At 56.7% G+C, this 21,516-nt stretch overlaps 2 protein-coding genes across 2 annotated transcripts; one reads left to right on the top strand and one right to left on the bottom strand.

The window, feature by feature from the left end:
• Positions 1-922: 922 nt before the first annotated feature.
• On the bottom strand, positions 923-1,669 carry LOC138364328 (trophinin-like). The gene has a single exon (XM_069323930.1). The coding sequence runs from the start codon at positions 1,667-1,669 to the stop codon at positions 923-925; it is 747 nt and encodes a 248-aa protein (XP_069180031.1).
• A 1,473-nt stretch (positions 1,670-3,142) lies between these two features.
• LOC138364327 (uncharacterized) lies at positions 3,143-20,280 on the top strand. Its single transcript, XM_069323929.1, has 3 exons — positions 3,143-3,243; positions 17,987-18,632; positions 18,736-20,280. The coding sequence occupies exons 1-3, from the start codon at positions 3,143-3,145 to the stop codon at positions 20,278-20,280; spliced, it is 2,292 nt and encodes a 763-aa protein (XP_069180030.1).
• Positions 20,281-21,516: the final 1,236 nt, after the last annotated feature.

Raw genomic sequence — 21,516 nt, 5'->3', positions numbered from 1 at the left:
ACTGTCACTATGGCGGTGTGTCCACTCACAAGATGAGTGACGCTGCCCAATACTGTCACTATGGCGGTGCGTCCACTCACAGGATGAGTGACGCTGCCCAATACTGTCACTATGGCGGTGTGTCTACTCACAGGATGAGTGGCGCTGCCCAATACTGTCACTATGGCGGTGTGTCCACTCACAGGATGAGTGGCGCTGCCCAATACTGTCACTATGGCGGTGTGTCCACTCACAGGATGAGTGGCGCTGCCCAATACTGTCACTATGGCGGTGTGTCTACTCACAGGATGAGTGGCGCTGCCCAATACTGTCACTATGGCGGTGTGTCCACTCACAGGATGAGTGGCGCTGCCCAATAAACTTGCCCCTCGGGGCAAAATAAAAACAATATTAGTCCAAACTGGAGTATGCGGCCCCAGGATGAAATCTACACCTAGTTAATTTCAATAAAATAACCAAAATTAACAAAATACTGATGTTAGCAACAAGATTTGTGCTTAAGCAAAGAGTTGTTAAGGGAAATGAATCAAACAGTCTTGGAAGAAGAAAGAAAAAGAGGAGACATAATCTCACCATACATGATACTGAGGGGGATTAGACAAGGTCGACAAGGACAGCCGCATAAAATTCATGGAAAATTGAATGAGTTAAAGAAATGTTATGAATTACTCGCTTACATACGGGTAGTTAACACATGGAAAACCTTGAAGTTGTGAAATCCGCCACAACATAATGGCCTCATTCCACGAAGAATTTGAAAGAGAGAATATTTAAATTATAACGCAACGGGAACAGCAAGGCTAGTTGGCGGGGCTCCAGGGGCTAGATCTCACCTCCCCGCTGCCACTGATAGGTAAGGCTGAGCAGGTTAGTGTTAAGCCTTGAGTGTGGCTGCATATGTTAGTGTCCAGCACCTTTGAAGTCAGTTGTAAGTGTCGACAGAGTGTATAAGTGTGTTGTTGGTGTATATAAGTACGTCTGTGTCTGGGTTGTGCACTATAGCGAGGCTGAAGCAAGTAGGCCTGGCAGACTTGGGGCATGTACCACTCAGGCTGGCAGACTGTGGGCATGTACCACTCAGGCTGGCAGACTGTGGGCATGTACCACTCAGGCTGGCAGACTGTGGGCATGTACCACTCAGGCTGGCAGACTTGGGGCATGTACCACTCAGGCTGGCAGACTTGGGGCATGTCCCACTCAGGCTGGCAGACTGTGGGCATGTACCACTCAGGCTGGCAGACTTGGGGCATGTACCACTCAGGCTGGCAGACTTGGGGCATGTACCACTCAGGCTGGCAGACTTGGGGCATGTACCACTCAGGCTGGCAGACTGTGGGCATGTACCACTCAGGCTGGCAGACTTGGGGCATGTACCACTCAGGCTGGCAGACTGTGGGCATGTACCACTCAGGCTGGCAGACTTGGGGCATGTACCACTCAGGCTGGCAGACTGTGGGCATGTACCACTCAGGCTGGCAGACTTGGGGCATGTACCACTCAGGCTGGCAGACTTGGGGCATGTACCACTCAGGCTGGCAGACTGTGGGCATGTACCACTCAGGCTGGCAGACTTGGGGCATGTACCACTCAGGCTGGCAGACTGTGGGCATGTACCACTCAGGCTGGCAGACTTGGGGCATGTACCACTCAGGCTGGCAGACTTGGGCATGTACCACTCAGGCTGGCAGACTGTGGGCATGTACCACTCAGGCTGGCAGACTTGGGGCATGTACCACTCAGGCTGGCAGACTTTGGGCATGTACCACTCAGGCTGGCAGACTGTGGGCATGTACCACTCAGGCTGGCAGACTTGGGGCATGTACCACTCAGGCTGGCAGACTTGGGGCATGTACCACTCAGGCTGGCAGACTTGGGGCATGTACCACTCAGGCTGGCAGACTTGGGGCATGTACCACTCAGGCTGGCAGACTGTGGGCATGTACCACTCAGGCTGGCAGACTTGGGGCATGTACCACTCAGGCTGGCAGACTGTGGGCATGTACCACTCAGGCTGGCAGACTTGGGGCATGTACCACTCAGGCTGGCAGACTTGGGCATGTACCACTCAGGCTGGCAGACTGTGGGCATGTACCACTCAGGCTGGCAGACTTGGGGCATGTACCACTCAGGCTGGCAGACTTTGGGCATGTACCACTCAGGCTGGCAGACTGTGGGCATGTACCACTCAGGCTGGCAGACTTGGGGCATGTACCACTCAGGCTGGCAGACTTGGGGCATGTACCACTCAGGCTGGCAGACTTGGGGCATGTACCACTCAGGCTGGCAGACTTGGGGCATGTACCACTCAGGCTGGCAGACTGTGGGCATGTACCACTCAGGCTGGCAGACTTGGGGCATGTACCACTCAGGTTTATACTCTTAATTAAACTTTTGATTTCTCTTAATCTCTATAAGTCTTTAAGAATTCTCTTTTCTAAGAATTTCTAATTCTCTTAATCTCTAAGAATTCTCTTTTCTCTATAGTTATATTTTACTGTTAGAGTCGTAATATTTTATTTTTATTTGTCATGTTAGTTTTAAAATATTTGTCTGTTTTTTTGTTTGTGTTGTTTTGCTGGACTGGCAAGTGTGTGTGCTGTCGGGATTTGAATTTTCACAAATAGTGTACTTTGTTGCAGATCATTTATGACTGTGTTCTTACCGACCGGCCGACCGGACAGGAGCCGGTCGGCCGAGCGGACAGCACGCTGGACTTGTGATCCTGTGGTCCTGGGTTCGATCCCAGGCGCCGGCGAGAAACAATGGGCAGAGTTTCTTTCACCCTATGCCCCTGTTACCTAGCAGTAAAATAGGTACCTGGGTGTTAGTCAGCTGTCACGGGCTGCTTCCTGGGGGTGGAGGCCTGGTCGAGGACCGGGCCGCGGGGACACTAAAAATCCCCGTAATCATCTCAAGATAACCTCAAGATTACCTGTAATTTTTGCTACCAATTCTTCTGTATGTTAGATTTAGTTAGATTAGTTTCTTATAATTAAGACACTGGCATATTTTTAGTTTTAAATTTTGTTCGTGGTATTGTAGACAAGTTAGGACAAGCCAAAATCAGGCTTAATTGACATACACCTGATTGTTGCCCTAATTTAAGGGAGAGAGAGTTATAACACGCGGAGAACCTTCACCCATGACTTGCCAGGAGTTCACAGCCAACGGGAAGCCCCCTCGAGAGGTCAGCCCAGGTGACCTCGGATCTTCTTGCAGAGTCATTGAAGCAAAGACTAATTGGTTAGGTTTGCAAACATTTTTAGTTTAAACATTCCTGGCTATGTTGAATCAGCTGGGAACAGACCACCCCACAACTCTCACACGAGGTTTGCAACCCCCCCCCCTCTCTGATGCTGGGGGTGGCAATGGGGTGTATAAAGTGCCAGTAGGTAGATGACTGAAGAGAGAGTGCCTCAAAGGAAGAAGAGCGGGTTACAGGACATTGCACAGCCAGGAGAGAGATAGTGAATCCACCGTGGACAAATTAGTGTTCCTAAGATAATGTATATGTCTCTGATATAGATATTTCCGTCAAAACTTCCTTACCCATTGCCAGTGTATTGGGAGTTATCTGTGGTGAATATCATAATTATGACTTAATGAGGCCTGGTCGACGACCGGGCCGCGGGGACGTTAAGCCCCGGAAGCACCTCAAGGTAACCTCAAGGTAATCAACTCTTATTATATTTACATCCTTATGTGAGAATTGGTTTCCCTTCTGTCACCTCCCGTGTGTGCCACCAAGGCCACTCAACCTCCCTAACACTCTCGAACCAGAATGTTTTAACATCATTGTCAGCAAGTCAACAAGAAAAGATACTTCTCAATTCAGCATTGGTTCGTGTCACAGTGCTGTGTATGTTTTATGGTCGTATGAAGACAGGGTGACAGGATGGTGGCAGCATTAGTTAATAAGTTTTCTGTTTAGCATTTTCTTGAAAACGTACCATTGGTTCAGAGTGTAAACCTTCAGTGTTATATAATAGTTCTGGTCATATTATTTTGAATATTTTATCTTTGTGTTATCAAATACTAGTGTTCCTGCTCAACACTCATCTCAACACCACTATCCCTCACCTCAATACTACTATCCCTCACCTCTACACCACTATCCCTCACCTCAACACCACTATCCCTCACACCAACACCACTATCCCTCACCTCAACACCACTATCCCTCACCACAACACCACTATCCCTCACCTCAACACCACTATCCCTCACCACAACACCACTATCCCTCACCTCTACACCACTATCCCTCACCTCAACACCACTATCCCTCACCTCTACACCACTATCCCTCACCTCAACACCACTATCCCTCACCTCAACACCACTATCCCTCACCACAACACCACTATCCCTCACCTCTACACCACTATCCCTCACCACAACACCACTATCCCTCACATCAACACCACTATCCCTCACACCAACACCACTATCCCCTCACCACAACACCACTATCCCTTACCACAACACCACTATCCCTCACCATAACACCACTATCCCTCACCACAACACCACTATCCCTCACCTCAACACCACTATCCCTCACCTCAACACCACTATCCCCCCACACCAACACCACTATCCCCCACATCAACACCACTATCCCTCACACCAACACCACTATTCCTCACCCCAAAACCACTATCCCTCACCTCAGCACCACTATCCCTCACATCAACACCACTATCCCTCACACCAACACCACTATCCCCCCACACCAACACCAGTATCCCCCCACACCAACACCACTATCCCTCACACCAACACCACTATCCCTCACACCAACACCACTATCCCCCCACACCAACACCACTATCCCTCACACCAACACCACTATCCCCCCACACCAACACCACTATCCCCCCACACCAACACCACTATCCCTCACACCAACACCACTATCCCTCACACCAACACCACTATCCCTCACACCAACACCACTATCCCTCACATCAACACCACTATCCCTCACATCAACATCACTATCCCTCACACCAACACCACTATCCCTCACACCAACACCACTATCCCTCACATCAACACCACTATCCCTCACATCAACATCACTATCCCTCACATCAACACCACTATCCCTCACCCCAACACCACTATCCCTCACCTCAGCATCACTATCCCTCACATCAACACCACTATCCCTCACCCCAACACCACTATCCCTCACCTCAGCATCACTATCCCTCACATCAACACGAATAACCCTCACCACAACACCACTATCCCTCACATCAACACCACTATCCCTCACCCCAATACCACTATCCCTCACATCAACACCACTATCCCTCACATCAACACCACTATCCCTCACATCAACACCACTATCCCTCACCTCAACACCACTATCCCTCACATCAACACCACTATCCCTAACATCAACACCACTATCCCCCACATCAACACCACTATCCCTCACATCAACACCACTATCCCTCACATCAACACCACTATCCCTCACATCAACACCACTATCCCTCACCTCAACACCACTATCCCTCACATCAACACCACTATCCCTAACATCAACACCACTATCCCCCACATCAACACCACTATCCCTAACATCAACACCACTATCCCCTACATCAACACCACTATCCCTCACATCAACACCACTATCCCCCACATCAACATCTCTATCCCTCACATCAACACCACTATCCCCCACATCAACACCTCTATCCCTCACATCAACACCACTATCCCCCACATCAACACCTCTATCCCTCACATCAACACCACTATCCCTAACAACAACACCACTATCCCCCACATCAACACCACTATCCCTCACATCAACACCACTATCCCCCACATCAACATCTCTACCCCTCACATCAACACCACTATCCCCCACATCAACACCTCTATCCCTCACATCAACACCACTATCCCCCACATCAACACCTCTATCCCTCACATCAACACCACTATCCCCCACATCAACACCTCTATCCCTCACATCAACACCACTATCCCCCACATCAACACCACTATCCCTCACATCAACACCACTATCCCTCACATCAACACCACTATCCCTCACATCAACACCACTATCCCTCACATCAACACCACTATCCCTCACATCAACACCACTATCCCTCACATCAACACCGCTATCCCCCACACCAACACCACTATCCCTCACACCAACACCACTATCCCCCACATCAACCCCTCTATCCCTCACATCTACACCACTATCCCCCACATCAACACCTCTATCCCTCACATCAACACCACTATCCCCCACATCAACACCTCTATCCCTCACATCAACACCAGTATCCCCCACATCAACACCACTATCCCACACATCAACACCACTATCCCCCACATCAACACCACTATCCCTCACATCAACACCACTATCCCTCACATCAACACCACTATCCCACACCTCAACACCACTATCCCTCACCTCAACACCACTATCCCTCACACCAACACCACTATCCCCCAAATCAACACCACTATTCCTCACATCAACACCACTATCCCTCACACCAACACCACTATCCCTTACCTCAACACCACTATCCCTCACACCAACACCACTATCCCCCAAATCAACACCACTATTCCTCACATCAACACCACTATCCCCCACACCAACACCACTATCCCTCACACCAACACCACTATCCCCCAAATCAACACCACTATTCCTCACATCAACACCACTAACCCTCACCTTAACACCACTATCCCTCACCTCAACACCACTATCCCTCACCCCAACACCACTATCCCTCACCACAACACCACTATCCCTCACCTCAACACCACTATCCCTCACCTCAACACCACTATCCCTCACCTCAACACCACTATCCCTCACCACAACACCACTATCCCTCACCTCAACACCACTATCCCTCACCTCAACACCACTATCCCTCACCTCAACACCACTATCCCTCACCTCAACACCACTATCCCTCACCTTAACAAGTTCCTCCTCACAAACTCACAGAAAACGAGATGACAACATTAATCAGCTGAGCAATGTAAACACAGTTTATCACCTGGTGACCGGGCCAGCCTATATATAGCGCCCCGGCACTCAGCCAGCCCAGCCCATCCTCCTGCTTGCATAGTATGTTTTGTAACTATGTGAGCCTGCCTGATACACCACCAGTCAGCCTGCCTGATACACCACCAGTCAGCCTGCCTGATACACCACCAGTCAGCCTGCCTGATACACCACCAGCCAGCCTGCCTGATACACCACCAGTCAGCCTGCCTGATACACCACCAGTCAGCCTGCCTGATACACCACCAGTCAGCCTGCCTGATACACCACCAGTCAGCCTGCCTGATACACCACCAGTCAGCCTGCCTGATACACCACCAGTCAGCCTGCCTGATACACCACCAGCCAGCCTGCCTGATACACCACCAGCCAGCCTGCCTGATACACCACCAGCCAGCCTGCCTGATACACCACCAGCCTGCCTGATACATGACCAGTCAGCCTGCCTGATACATCACCAGTCAGCCTGCCTGATACACCACCAGTCAGCCTGCCTGATACACCACCAGCCAGCCAGCCTGATACACCACCAGCCAGCCTGCCTGATACACCACCAGTCAGCCTGCCTGACACATCACCAGTCAGCCTGCCTGATACACCACCAGTCAGCCTACCTGATACACCACCAGTCAGCCTGCCTGATACACCACCAGCCAGCCAGCCTGATACACCACTAGTGAGCCTGCCTGATACACCACCAGCCTGCCTGATACACCACCAGTCAGCCAGCCTGATACACCACCAGTCAGCCTGCCTGATACACCACCAGTCAGCCTGCCTGATACACCACCAGTCAGCCTGCCTGATACACCACCAGTCAGCCTGCCTGATACACCACCAGTCAGCCTGCCTGATACACCACCAGTCAGCCTGCCTGATACACCACCAGTCAGCCTGCCTGATACACCACCAGCCAGCCTGCCTGATACACCACCAGTCAGCCTGATACACCACCAGTCAGCCTGCCTGATACATCACCAGTCAGCCTGCCTGATACACCACCAGTCAGCCTGATACACCACCAGTCAGCCTGCCTGATACATCACCAGTCAGCCTGCCTGATACACCACCAGTCAGCCTGCCTGATACACCACCAGTCAGCCTGCCTGATACACCACCAGTCAGCCTGCTTGATACACCACCAGTCAGCCTGCCTGATACACCACCAGTCAGCCTGCCTGATACACCACCAGTCAGCCTGCCTGATACACCACCAGCCTGCCTGATACACCACCAGTCAGCCTGCCTGATACACCACCAGTGAGCCTGCCTGATACACCACCAGCCTGCCTGATACACCACCAGTCAGCCTGCCTGATACACCACCAGTCAGCCTGCCTGATACACCACCAGCCAGTTTGCCTGATACACCACCAGTCAGCCAGCCTGATACACCACCAGTCAGCCTGCCTGATACACCATCAGTCAGCCTGCCTGATACACCACCAGTCAGCCTGCCTGATACACCACCAGTCAGCCTGCCTGATACACCATCAGTCAGCCTGCCTGATACACCACCAGCCAGCCTGCCTGATACACTACTAGTCAGCCTGCCTGATACACCACCAGTCAGCCTGACTGATACACCACCAGCCAGCCTGCCTGATACACCACCAGTCAGCCTGATACACCACCAGCCAGCCTGATACACCACCAGTCAGCCTGATACACCACCAGCCAGCCTGATACACCACCAGTCAGCCTGCCTGATACACCATCAGCCAGCCAGCCTGATACACCACCAGTCAGCCTGCCTGATACACCATCAGCCAGCCTGCCTGATACACCACCAGTCAGCCTGCCTGATACACCACCAGTCAGCCTGCCTGATACACCATCAGCCAGCCTGCCTGATACACCACCAGCCAGCCTGCCTGATACACCACCAGCCAGCCTGCCTGATACACCACCAGTCAGCCTGATACACCACCAGCCAGCCTGATACACCAGCAGTCAGCCTGATACACCACCAGCCTGCCTGATACACCACCCGCCAACCTGCCTGATACACCACCAGCCAGCCTGCCTGATACATCACCAGCCAGCCTGCCTGATACACCACCAGCCAGCCTGCCTGATACACCACCAGTCAGCCTGCCTGATACACCACCAGTCAGCCTGCCTGATACACCACCAGTCAGCCTGCCTGATACACCACCAGCCAGCCTGCCTGATACACCACCAGTCAGCCTGCCTGATACACCACCAGTCAGCCTGTCTGATACACCACCAGCCAGCCTGCCTGATACACCACCAGTCAGCACGATACACCACCAGCCAGCCTGCCTGATACACCACCAGCCAGCCTGCCTGATACACCACCAGCCAGCCTGCCTGATACACCACCAGTCAGCCTGCCTGATACACCACCAGCCAGCCTGCCTGATACACCACCAGTCAGCCTGCCTGATACACCACCAGTCAGCCTGCCTGATACACCACCAGCCAGCCTGCCTGATACACCACCAGCCAGCCTGCCTGATACACCACCAGTCAGCCTGCCTGATACACCACCAGTCAGCCTGCCTGATACACCACCAGTCAGCCTGCCTGATACACCACCAGCCAGCCTGCCTGATACACCACCCGCCAACCTGCCTGATACACCACCAGCCAGCCTGCCTGATACACCACCAGCCAGCCTGCCTGATACACCACCAGCCAGCCTGCCTGATACACCACCAGCCAGCCTGCCTGATACACCACCAGTCAGCATGCCTGATGCACCACCAGTCAGCCTGCCTGATACACCACCAGTCAGCCTGATACACCACCAGTCAGCCTGCCTGATACACCACCAGTCAGCCTGCCCGATACACCACCAGCCAGCCTGCCTGATACACCACCAGTCAGCCTGCCCGATACACCACCAGCCAGCCTGCCTGATACACCACCAGCCAGCCTACCTGATACACCACCAGTCAGCCTGCCTGATACACCACCAGTCAGCCTGATACACCACCAGCCAGCCTGCCTGATACACCACCAGTCAGCCTGATACACCACCAGTCAGCCTGCCTGATACACCACCAGCCAGCCTGCCTGATACACCACCAGTCAGCCTGCCTGATACACCACCAGTCAGCCTGCCTGATACACCACCAGTCAGCCTGATACACCACCAGCCAGCCTGCCTGATACACCACCAGTCAGCCTGCCTGATACACCACCAGTCAGCCTGCCCGATACACCACCAGCCAGCCTGCCTGATACACCACCAGCCAGCCTGATACACCACCAGTCAGCCTGCCTGATACAACACAAGCCTGCCTGATACACTACCAGTCAGCCTGCCCGATACACCAAAAGACAGCCTGCCTGCCTGATACACCACCAGTCAGCCTGCCTGAGACACCACCAGTCAGCCTGCCTGATACACCACCAGCCAGCCTGCCTGATACACTACCAGCCAGCCTGCCTGATACACCACCAGCCAGCCTGCCTGATACACCACCAGCCAGCCTGCCTGATACACCACCAGCCAGCCTGCCTGATACACCACCAGCCAGCCTGCCTGATACACCACCAGTCAGCCTGCCTGATACACCACCAGTCAGCCTGCCTGATACACCACCAGTCAGCCTGCCTGATACACCACCATCCAGCCTGCCTGATACACCACCAGTCAGCCTGCCTGATACACCACCAGTCAGCCTGCCTGATACACCACCAGCCAGCCTGCCTGATACACCAAAAGTCAGCACGATACACCACCAGCCAGCCTGCCTGATACACCACCAGCCAGCCTGCCTGATACACCACCAGCCAGCCTGCCTGATACACCACCAGTCAGCCTGCCTGATACACCACCAGCCAGCCTGCCTGATACACCACCAGTCAGCCTGCCTGATACACCACCAGTCAGCCTGCCTGATACACCACCAGCCAGCCTGCCTGATACACCACCAGCCAGCCTGCCTGATACACCACCAGTCAGCCTGCCTGATACACCACCAGTCAGCCTGCCTGATACACCACCAATCAGCCTGCCTGATACACCACCAGCCAGCCTGCCTGATACACCACCCGCCAACCTGCCTGATACACCACCAGCCAGCCTGCCTGATACACCACCAGCCAGCCTGCCTGATACACCACCAGCCAGCCTGCCTGATACACCACCAGCCAGCCTGCCTGATACACCACCAGTCAGCATGCCTGCTACACCACCAGTCAGCCTGCCTGATACACCACCAGTCAGCCTGATACACCACCAGTCAGCATGCCTGATACACCACCAGTCAGCCTGCCTGATACACCACCAGTCAGCCTGATACACCACCAGTCAGCCTGCCTGATACACCACCAATCAGCCTGCCCGATACACCACTAGCCAGCCTGCCTGATACACCACCAGTCAGCCTGCCCGATACACCACCAGCCAGCCTGCCTGATACACCACCAGCCAGCCTACCTGATACACCACCAGTCAGCCTGCCTGATACACCACCAGTCAGCCTGATACACCACCAGCCAGCCTGCCTGATACACCACCAGTCAGCCTGATACACCACCAGTCAGCCTGCCTGATACACCACCAGCCAGCCTGCCTGATACACCACCAGTCAGCCTGCCTGATACACCACCAGTCAGTCTGCCTGATGCACCACCAGTCAGCCTGATACACCACCAGCCAGCCTGCCTGATACACCACCAGTCAGCCTGCCTGATACACCACCAGTCAGCCTGCCCGATACACCACTAGCCAGCCTGCCTGATACACCACCAGCCAGCCTGATACACCACCAGTCAGCCTGCCTGATACACCATCAGCCAGCCTGCCTGATACACCACCAGTCAGCCTGCCTGATACACCACCAGTCAGCCTGCCTGATACACCATCAGCCAGCCTGCCTGATACACCACCAGCCAGCCTGCCTGATACACCACCAGCCAGCCTGCCTGATACACCACCAGTCAGCCTGATACACCACCAGCCAGCCTGATACACCAGCAGTCAGCCTGATACACCACCAGCCTGCCTGATACACCACCCGCCAACCTGCCTGATACACCACCAGCCAGCCTGCCTGATACATCACCAGCCAGCCTGCCTGATACACCACCAGCCAGCCTGCCTGATACACCACCAGTCAGCCTGCCTGATACACCACCAGTCAGCCTGCCTGATACACCACCAGTCAGCCTGCCTGATACACCACCAGCCAGCCTGCCTGATACACCACCAGTCAGCCTGCCTGATACACCACCAGTCAGCCTGTCTGATACACCACCAGCCAGCCTGCCTGATACACCACCAGTCAGCACGATACACCACCAGCCAGCCTGCCTGATACACCACCAGCCAGCCTGCCTGATACACCACCAGCCAGCCTGCCTGATACACCACCAGTCAGCCTGCCTGATACACCACCAGCCAGCCTGCCTGATACACCACCAGTCAGCCTGCCTGATACACCACCAGTCAGCCTGCCTGATACACCACCAGCCAGCCTGCCTGATACACCACCAGCCAGCCTGCCTGATACACCACCAGTCAGCCTGCCTGATACACCACCAGTCAGCCTGCCTGATACACCACCAGTCAGCCTGCCTGATACACCACCAGCCAGCCTGCCTGATACACCACCCGCCAACCTGCCTGATACACCACCAGCCAGCCTGCCTGATACACCACCAGCCAGCCTGCCTGATACACCACCAGCCAGCCTGCCTGATACACCACCAGCCAGCCTGCCTGATACACCACCAGTCAGCATGCCTGATACACCACCAGTCAGCCTGCCTGATACACCACCAGTCAGCCTGCCTGATACACCACCAGTCAGCCTGCCCGATACACCACCAGCCAGCCTGCCTGATACACCACCAGTCAGCCTGCCCGATACACCACCAGCCAGCCTGCCTGATACACCACCAGCCAGCCTACCTGATACACCACCAGTCAGCCTGCCTGATACACCACCAGTCAGCCTGATACACCACCAGCCAGCCTGCCTGATACACCACCAGTCAGCCTGATACACCACCAGTCAGCCTGCCTGATACACCACCAGCCAGCCTGCCTGATACACCACCAGTCAGCCTGCCTGATACACCACCAGTCAGCCTGCCTGATACACCACCAGTCAGCCTGATACACCACCAGCCAGCCTGCCTGATACACCACCAGTCAGCCTGCCTGATACACCACCAGTCAGCCTGCCCGATACACCACCAGCCAGCCTGCCTGATACACCACCAGCCAGCCTGATACACCACCAGTCAGCCTGCCTGATACAACACAAGCCTGCCTGATACACTACCAGTCAGCCTGCCCGATACACCAAAAGACAGCCTGCCTGCCTGATACACCACCAGTCAGCCTGCCTGAGACACCACCAGTCAGCCTGCCTGATACACCAAAAGCCAGCCTGCCTGATACACTACCAGCCAGCATGCCTGATACACCACCAGCCAGCCTGCCTGATACACCACCAGCCAGCCTGCCTGATACACCACCAGTCAGCCTGCCTGATACACCACCAGTCAGCCTGCCTGATACACCACCATCCAGCCTGCCTGATACACCACCAGTCAGCCTGCCTGATACACCACCAGTCAGCCTGCCTGATACACCACCAGCCAGCCTGCCTGATACACCAAAAGTCAGCACGATACACCACCAGCCAGCCTGCCTGATACACCACCAGCCAGCCTGCCTGATACACCACCAGCCAGCCTGCCTGATACACCACCAGTCAGCCTGCCTGATACACCACCAGCCAGCCTGCCTGATACACCACCAGTCAGCCTGCCTGATACACCACCAGTCAGCCTGCCTGATACACCACCAGCCAGCCTGCCTGATACACCACCAGCCAGCCTGCCTGATACACCACCAGTCAGCCTGCCTGATACACCACCAGTCAGCCTGCCTGATACACCACCAATCAGCCTGCCTGATACACCACCAGCCAGCCTGCCTGATACACCACCCGCCAACCTGCCTGATACACCACCAGCCAGCCTGCCTGATACACCACCAGCCAGCCTGCCTGATACACCACCAGCCAGCCTGCCTGATACACCACCAGCCAGCCTGCCTGGTACACCACCAGTCAGCATGCCTGCTACACCACCAGTCAGCCTGCCTGATACACCACCAGTCAGCCTGATACACCACCAGTCAGCATGCCTGATACACCACCAGTCAGCCTGCCTGATACACCACCAGTCAGCCTGATACACCACCAGTCAGCCTGCCTGATACACCACCAATCAGCCTGCCCGATACACCACCAGCCAGCCTGCCTGATACACCACCAGTCAGCCTGCCCGATACACCACCAGCCAGCCTGCCTGATACACCACCAGCCAGCCTACCTGATACACCACCAGTCAGCCTGCCTGATACACCACCAGTCAGCCTGATACACCACCAGCCAGCCTGCCTGATACACCACCAGTCAGCCTGATACACCACCAGTCAGCCTGCCTGATACACCACCAGCCAGCCTGCCTGATACACCACCAGTCAGCCTGCCTGATACACCACCAGTCAGCCTGCCTGATACACCACCAGTCAGCCTGATACACCACCAGCCAGCCTGCCTGATACACCACCAGTCAGCCTGCCTGATACACCACCAGTCAGCCTGCCCGATACACCACTAGCCAGCCTGCCTGATACACCACCAGCCAGCCTGATACACCACCAGTCAGCCTGCCTGATACAACACAAGCCTGCCTGATACACTACCAGTCAGCCTGCCCGATACACCAAAAGACAGCCTGCCTGCCTGATACACCACCAGTCAGCCTGCCTGAGACACCACCAGTCAGCCTGCCTGATACACCACCAGCCAGCCTGCCTGATACACCACCAGCCAGCCTGCCTGATACACCACCAGCCAGCCTGCCTGATACACCACCAGCCAGCCTGCCTGATACACCACCAGCCAGCCTGCCTGATACACCACCAGCCAGCCTGCCTGATACACCACCAGTCAGCCTGCCTGATACACCACCAGTCAGCCTGCCTGATACACCACCAGCCAGCCTGCCTGATACACCACCAGTCAGCCTGCCTGATCCACAACCAGTCAGCCTGCCTGATACACCACCAGCCAGCCTGCCTGATACACCACCAGCCAGCCTGCCTGATACACCACCAGCCAGCCTGCCTGATACACCACCAGCCAGCCTGCCTGATACACCACCAGCCAGCCTGCCTGATACACCACCAGCCAGCCTGCCTGATACACCACCAGCTAGCCTGCCTGATACACCACCAGTCAGCCTGCCTGATACACCACCAGTCAGCCTGCCTGATACACCACCAGTCAGCCTACCTGATACACCACCAGTCAGCCTGCCTGATACACCACCAGTCAGCCTGCCTGATACACCAGCAGTCAGCCTGATACACCACCAGTCAGCCTGCCTGATACACCACCAGCCAGCCTGCCTGATACACCACCAGTCAGCTCGATACACCACCAGCCAGCCTGCCTGATACACCATCAGTCAGCCTGCCTGATACACAACCAGTCAGCCTGCCTGATACACCACCAGTCAGCCTGCCTGATACACCACCAGCCAGCCTGCCTGATACACCACCAGTCAGCCTGCCTGATACACCACCAGTCAGCCTGCCTGATACACCACCAGCCAGCTTGCCTGATACACCACCAGTCAGCCTGCCTGATACACTAATAGTCAGCCTGCCTGATACACCACCAGTCAGCCTGCCTGATACACCACCAGTCAGCCTGCCTGATACACCACCAGTCAGCCTGCCTGATACACCACCAGTCAGCCTGCCTGATACACCACCAGTCAGCCTGCCTAATACACCACCAGTCAGCCTGCCTGATACACCACCAGTCAGCCTGCCTGATATACTACCAGTCAGCCTGATGCACCACAAGTCAGCTTACCTGATACACTACCAGTCAGCCTGATGCACCACCAGTCAGCCTGCCTGTTACACTACCAGTCAGCCTGATGCACCACCAGTCAGCCTGCCTGATACACTACCAGTCAGCCTGATACACCACCAGTCAGCCTGCCTGATACACCACCAGTCAGCCTGCCTGATACACTACCAGTCAGCCTGATGCACCACCAGTCAGCCTGCTTGATACACCACCAGTCAGCCTGCCTGATACACCACCAGCCTGCCTGATACACCACCAGTCAGCCTGCCTGATACACCACCAGTCAGCCTGCCTGATACACCACCAGTCAGCCTGCCTGATACACCACCAGTCAGCCTGCCTGATACACCACCAGTCAGCCTGCTTGATACACCACCAGTCAGCCTGCCTGATACACCACCAGCCTGCCTGATACACCACCAGTCAGCCTGCCTGATACACCACCAGTCAGCCTGCCTGATACACCACCAGTCAGCCTGCCTGATACACCACCAGTCAGCCTGCCTGATACACCACCAGCCAGCCTGCCTGATACACCACCAGTCAGCCTGCCTGATACACCACCAGTCAGCCTGCCTGATACATCACCAGTCAGCCTGATACACCACCAGTCAGCCTGCCTGATACATCACCAGTCAGCCTGATACACCACCAGCCAGCCTGCCTGATACACCACCAGTCAGTCTGCCTGATACTCCACCAGTCTGCCTGAAACACCACCAGTCTGCCTGATACACCACCAGTCAGTCTGCCCGATACACCACCAGCCGGCCTGATACACCACCAGTCAGCCTGCCTGATACACCACCAGTGAGCCTGCCTGATACACCACCAGTCAGCCTGCCTGATACACCACCAGTCTGCCTGAAACACCACCAGTCTGCCTGATACACCACCAGTCAGTCTGCCCGATACACCACCAGCCTGCCTGATACACCACCAGTGAGCCTGCCTGATACACCACCAGTCAGTCTGCCTGATACACCACCAGTCTGCCTGAAACACCACCAGTCAGCCTGATACACCACCAGCCAGCCTGCCTGATACACCACCAGTCAGTCTGCCTGATACACCACCAGTCTGCCTGAAACACCACCAGTCTGCCTGAAACACCACCAGTCTGCCTGATACACCACCAGTCAGTCTGCCCGATACACCACCAGCCGGCCTGATACTCTACCAGTCAGCCTGATACACCACCAGTCAGCCAGATACACCACCAGTCAGCCTGATACACCACCAGTCAGCCCGATACACCACCAGTCAGCCTGATACACCACCAGTCAGCCGGCCTGATACACCACCAGTCAGCCGGCCTGATACACCACCAGTCAGCCTGCCTGATACACCACCAGTGAGCCTGCCTGATACACCACCAGTCAGTCTGCCTGATACACCACCAGTCAGCCTGCCTGATACACCACCAGTCAGCCTGCCTGATACACCACCAGTCAGCCTGCCTGATACACCACCAGTCAGTCTGCCTGATACACCACCAGTCAGCCTGATACACCACCAGTGAGCCTGCCTGATACACCACCAGTGAGCCTGCCTGATACACCACCAGTCAGCCTGCCTGATACACCACCAGTCAGTCTGCCTGATACACCACCAGTCAGCCTGATACACCACCAGTGAGCCTGCCTGATACACCACCAGTGAGCCTGCTTGATACACCACCAGTCAGCCTGCCTGATACATTACCTGTCAGCCTGATACAACACCAGCCAGTCTGCCTGATACAACACCAGCCAGTCTGCCTGATACAACACCAGCCAGTCTGCCTGATACACCACCAGCCAGCCTGCCTGATACAACACCAGCCAGCCTGCCTGATACACCACCAGCTAGCCTGCCTGATACAACACCAGCCAGCCTGCTTGATACAACACCAGCCAGCCTGCCTGATACAACACCAGTCAGCCTGCCTGATACAACACCAGCCAGCCTGCCTGATACAACACCAGCCAGCCTGCCTGATACAACACCAGCCAGCCTGCCTGATACAACACCAGCCAGCCTTATCCAGGAGCAAGCTAGTGAAGAAAGCAATCAACAAGCCAGTGAACAAAGCAATCAACAAGCCAGTGAACAAAGCAATCAACAAGCCAGTGAACAAAGCAATCAACAAGCCAGTGAACAAAGCTATCAACAAGCCAGTGAACAAAGCCATCTACAAACCAGTGAACAAAGCAATCAACAAGCCAGTGAACAAAGCCATCTACAAACCAGTGAACAAAGCATTCAACAAGCCAGTGAACAAAGCAATCAACAAGTCAGTGAACAAAGCAATCAACAAGCCAGTGAACAAAGTCATCTACAAACCAGTGAACAAAGCAATCAACAAGCCAGTGAACAAAGCAATCAACAAGTCAGTGAACAAAGCAATCAACAAGCCAGTGAACAAAGCAATCAACAAGCCAGTGAACAAAGTCATCTACAAATCAGTGAACAAAGCAATCAACAAGCCAGTGAACAAAGCCATCTACAAACTAGTGAACAAAGTCATCTACAAGCCAGTGAACAAAGCCATCTACAAGCCAGTGAACAAAGCCATCTACAAACTAGTGAACAAAGCAATCAACAAGCCAGTGAACAAAGTCATCTACAAGCCAGTGAACAAAGCCATCTACAAGCCAGTGAACAAAGCCATCTACAAGCCAGTGAACAAGCCAGTAAGGCAAATACACAGCCTGCCAAGATATACCAACAATCAGCTGATCCTGAATTATTCATGGTGGGCAAGATGTTGGTAAGGCCCACCCTTGTTCTGGGCAGCCCACCCTCACCCTGGGCAGCCCACCCTCGCCCTGGGCAGCCCACCCTCGCCCTCCGGAGCCCACCCCTGCTTTGGGCGGCCCACCCTCGCCCTCTGGAGCCGACCCTTGCTCTGGGCGGCCCACCCTCGCCCTCCGGAGCCCACCCTTGCTCTGGGCGGCCCACCCTCGCCCTCCGGAGCCCACCCTTGCTCTGGGCGGCCCACCCTCACTCTCCGGAGCCCACCCTTGCTCTGGGTGGCCCACCCTCGCCTTCCGGAACCCACCCTTGCTCTGGGCGGCCCACCCTCGCCCTCCGGAGCCCACCCTTGCTCTGGGCGGCCCACCCTCGCCCTCCGGAGCCCACCCTTGCTCTGGGCGGCCCACCCTCACTCTCCGGAGCCCACCCTTGCTCTGGGTGGCCCACCCTCGCCTTCCGGAACCACCCTTGCTCTGTGCGGCCCACCCTCACCCTCAGAGGCCCACCCTTGCTCTGTGCGGCCCACCCTCACCCTCAGAGGCCCACGCTCGCTCTGTGCGGCCCACCCTCACCCTCAGAGGCCCACCCTTGCTCTGTGCGGCCCACCCTCACCCTCAGAGGCCCACGCTCGCTCTGTGCGGCCCACCCTCACCCTCAGAGGCCCACGCTCGCTCTGTGCGGCCCACCCTCACCCTCAGAGGCCCACCCTTGCTCTGTGCGGCCCACCCTCACCCTCAGAGGCCCACGCTCGCTCTGTGCGGCCCACCCTCACCCTCAGAGGCCCACGCTCGCTCTGTGCGGCCCACCCTCACCCTCAGAGGCCCACGCTCGCTCTGTGCGGCCCACCCTCACCCTCAGAGGCCCACGCTCGCTCTGGGCGGCCCACCCTCACCCTCAGAGGCCCACGCTCGCTCTGTGCGGCCCACCCTCACCCTCAGAGGCCCACGCTCGCTCTGGGCGGCCCACCCTCACCCTCAGAGGCCCACGCTCGCTCTGTGCGGCCCACCCTCACCCTCAGAGGCCCACGCTCGCTCTGGGCGGCCCACCCTCACCCTCAGAGGCCCACGCTCGCTCTGTGCGGCCCACCCTCACCCTCAGAGGCCCACGCTCGCTCTGTGCGGCCCACCCTCACCCTCAGAGGCCCACCCTCGCTCTGGGCGGCCCACCCTCACCCTCCGGAGCCCACGCTCGCTCTGTGCGGCCCACCCTCACCCTCAGAGGCCCACCCTCGCTCTTGGCGGCCCACCCTCACCCTCCGGAGCCCACGCTCGCTCTGTGCGGCCCACCCTCACCCTCAGAGGCCCACGCTCGCTCTGGGCGGCCCACCCTCACCCTCAGAGGCCCACGCTCGCTCTGTGCGGCCCACCCTCACCCTCAGAGGCCCACGCTCGCTCTGTGCGGCCCACCCTCACCCTCAGAGGCCCACGCTCGCTCTGGGTGGCCCACCCTCACCCTCAGAGGCCCACGCTCGCTCTGGGCGGCCCACCCTCACCCTCAGAGGCCCACGCTCGCTCTGTGCGGCCCACCCTCACCCTCAGAGGCCCACGCTCGCTCTGGGTGGCCCACCCTCACCCTCCTAATTGTTAACACCCCTGACACAAGAGAATTGATTCTTCACGGCCACTGAAAAACGCTTTGCTGTGGTGGTGGTGGTAGGGGGGGGGGCGCCTTGCTGTGGTGGTGGGGGGGCGCCATGCTGTGGTGGTGGGGGGGGGCGCCTTGCTGTGGTGGTGGGGGGGGCACCTTGCTGTGGTAGTGGGGAGGGGCCTTGCTGTGGTAGTGGTGGTAGGGGGGCGCCTTGCTGTGGTGGTGGTGGGGGCGCCTTGCTGTGGTGGTGGGGAGGGGCCTTGCTGTGGTGGTGGGGGGGCGCCTTGCTGTGGTGGTGGTGGGGGGCGCCTTGCTGTGGTGGTGGGGGGGCGCCTTGCTGTGGTGGTGGGGAGGGGCCTTGCTGTGGTGGTGGGGGGGCGCCTTGCTGTGGTGGTGGGGGGGCACCTTGCTGTGGTGGTGGGGGGGCGCCTTGCTGTGGTGGTGGGGGGGCACCTTGCTGTGGTAGTAGGGAGGGGCCTTGCTGTGGTAGTGGTGGTAGGGGGGGCGCCTTGCTGTGGTGGTGGTGTGGATCGCCTTGCTGTGGTGGTGGGGGGGGCACCTTGCTGTGGTGGTGTGGGGCGCCTTTGCTGTGGTGGTGGGGGGTACCTTGCTGTGGTGGTGGGGAGGGGCCTTGCTGTGGTAGTGGGGGGGGGCACCTTGCTGTGGTGGTGGGGAGGGGCCTTGCTGTGGTAGTGGGGGGGGGCGCCTTGCTGTGGTAGTGGGGGGAGCACCTTGCTGTGGTAGTGGGGGGAGCACCTTGCTGTGGAAGGGGCCCCTTGCTGTGGTGGTGGGGGGCCCCCTTGCTGTGGTGGTGGGGGCACCTTGCTGTGGTGGTAGGGGCACCTTGCTGTGGTGGTGGGGGGCACCTTGCTGTGGTGGTGGTGGGGGGCACCTTGCTGTGATGGTGGGGGCACCTTGCTGTGGTGGTGGTGGGGGGCACCTTGCTGTGGTGGTGGTGGGGGGCACCTTGCTGTGATGGTGGGGGCACCTTGCTGTGGTGGTGGGGGGCACCTTGCTGTGGTGGTGGGGGGCACCTTGCTGTGGTGGTGGTGGGGGCACCTTGCTGTGGTGGTGTTGGGGGGCACCTTGCTGTGATGGTGGGGGCACCTTGCTGTGGTGGTGGGGGGCACCTTGCTGTGGTGGTGGGGGGCACCTTGCTGTGGTGGTGGGGGCACCTTGCTGTGGTGGTAGGGGCACCTTGCTGTGGTGGTGGGGGGCACCTTGCTGTGGTGGTGG

The sequence above is a fragment of the Procambarus clarkii genome, chromosome 13 (genome assembly GCF_040958095.1).
Source record: "Procambarus clarkii isolate CNS0578487 chromosome 13, FALCON_Pclarkii_2.0, whole genome shotgun sequence".
NCBI classification, from domain to species: domain Eukaryota; kingdom Metazoa; phylum Arthropoda; class Malacostraca; order Decapoda; family Cambaridae; genus Procambarus; species Procambarus clarkii.
This window is presented reverse-complemented; position numbering and strand designations above follow the sequence as displayed.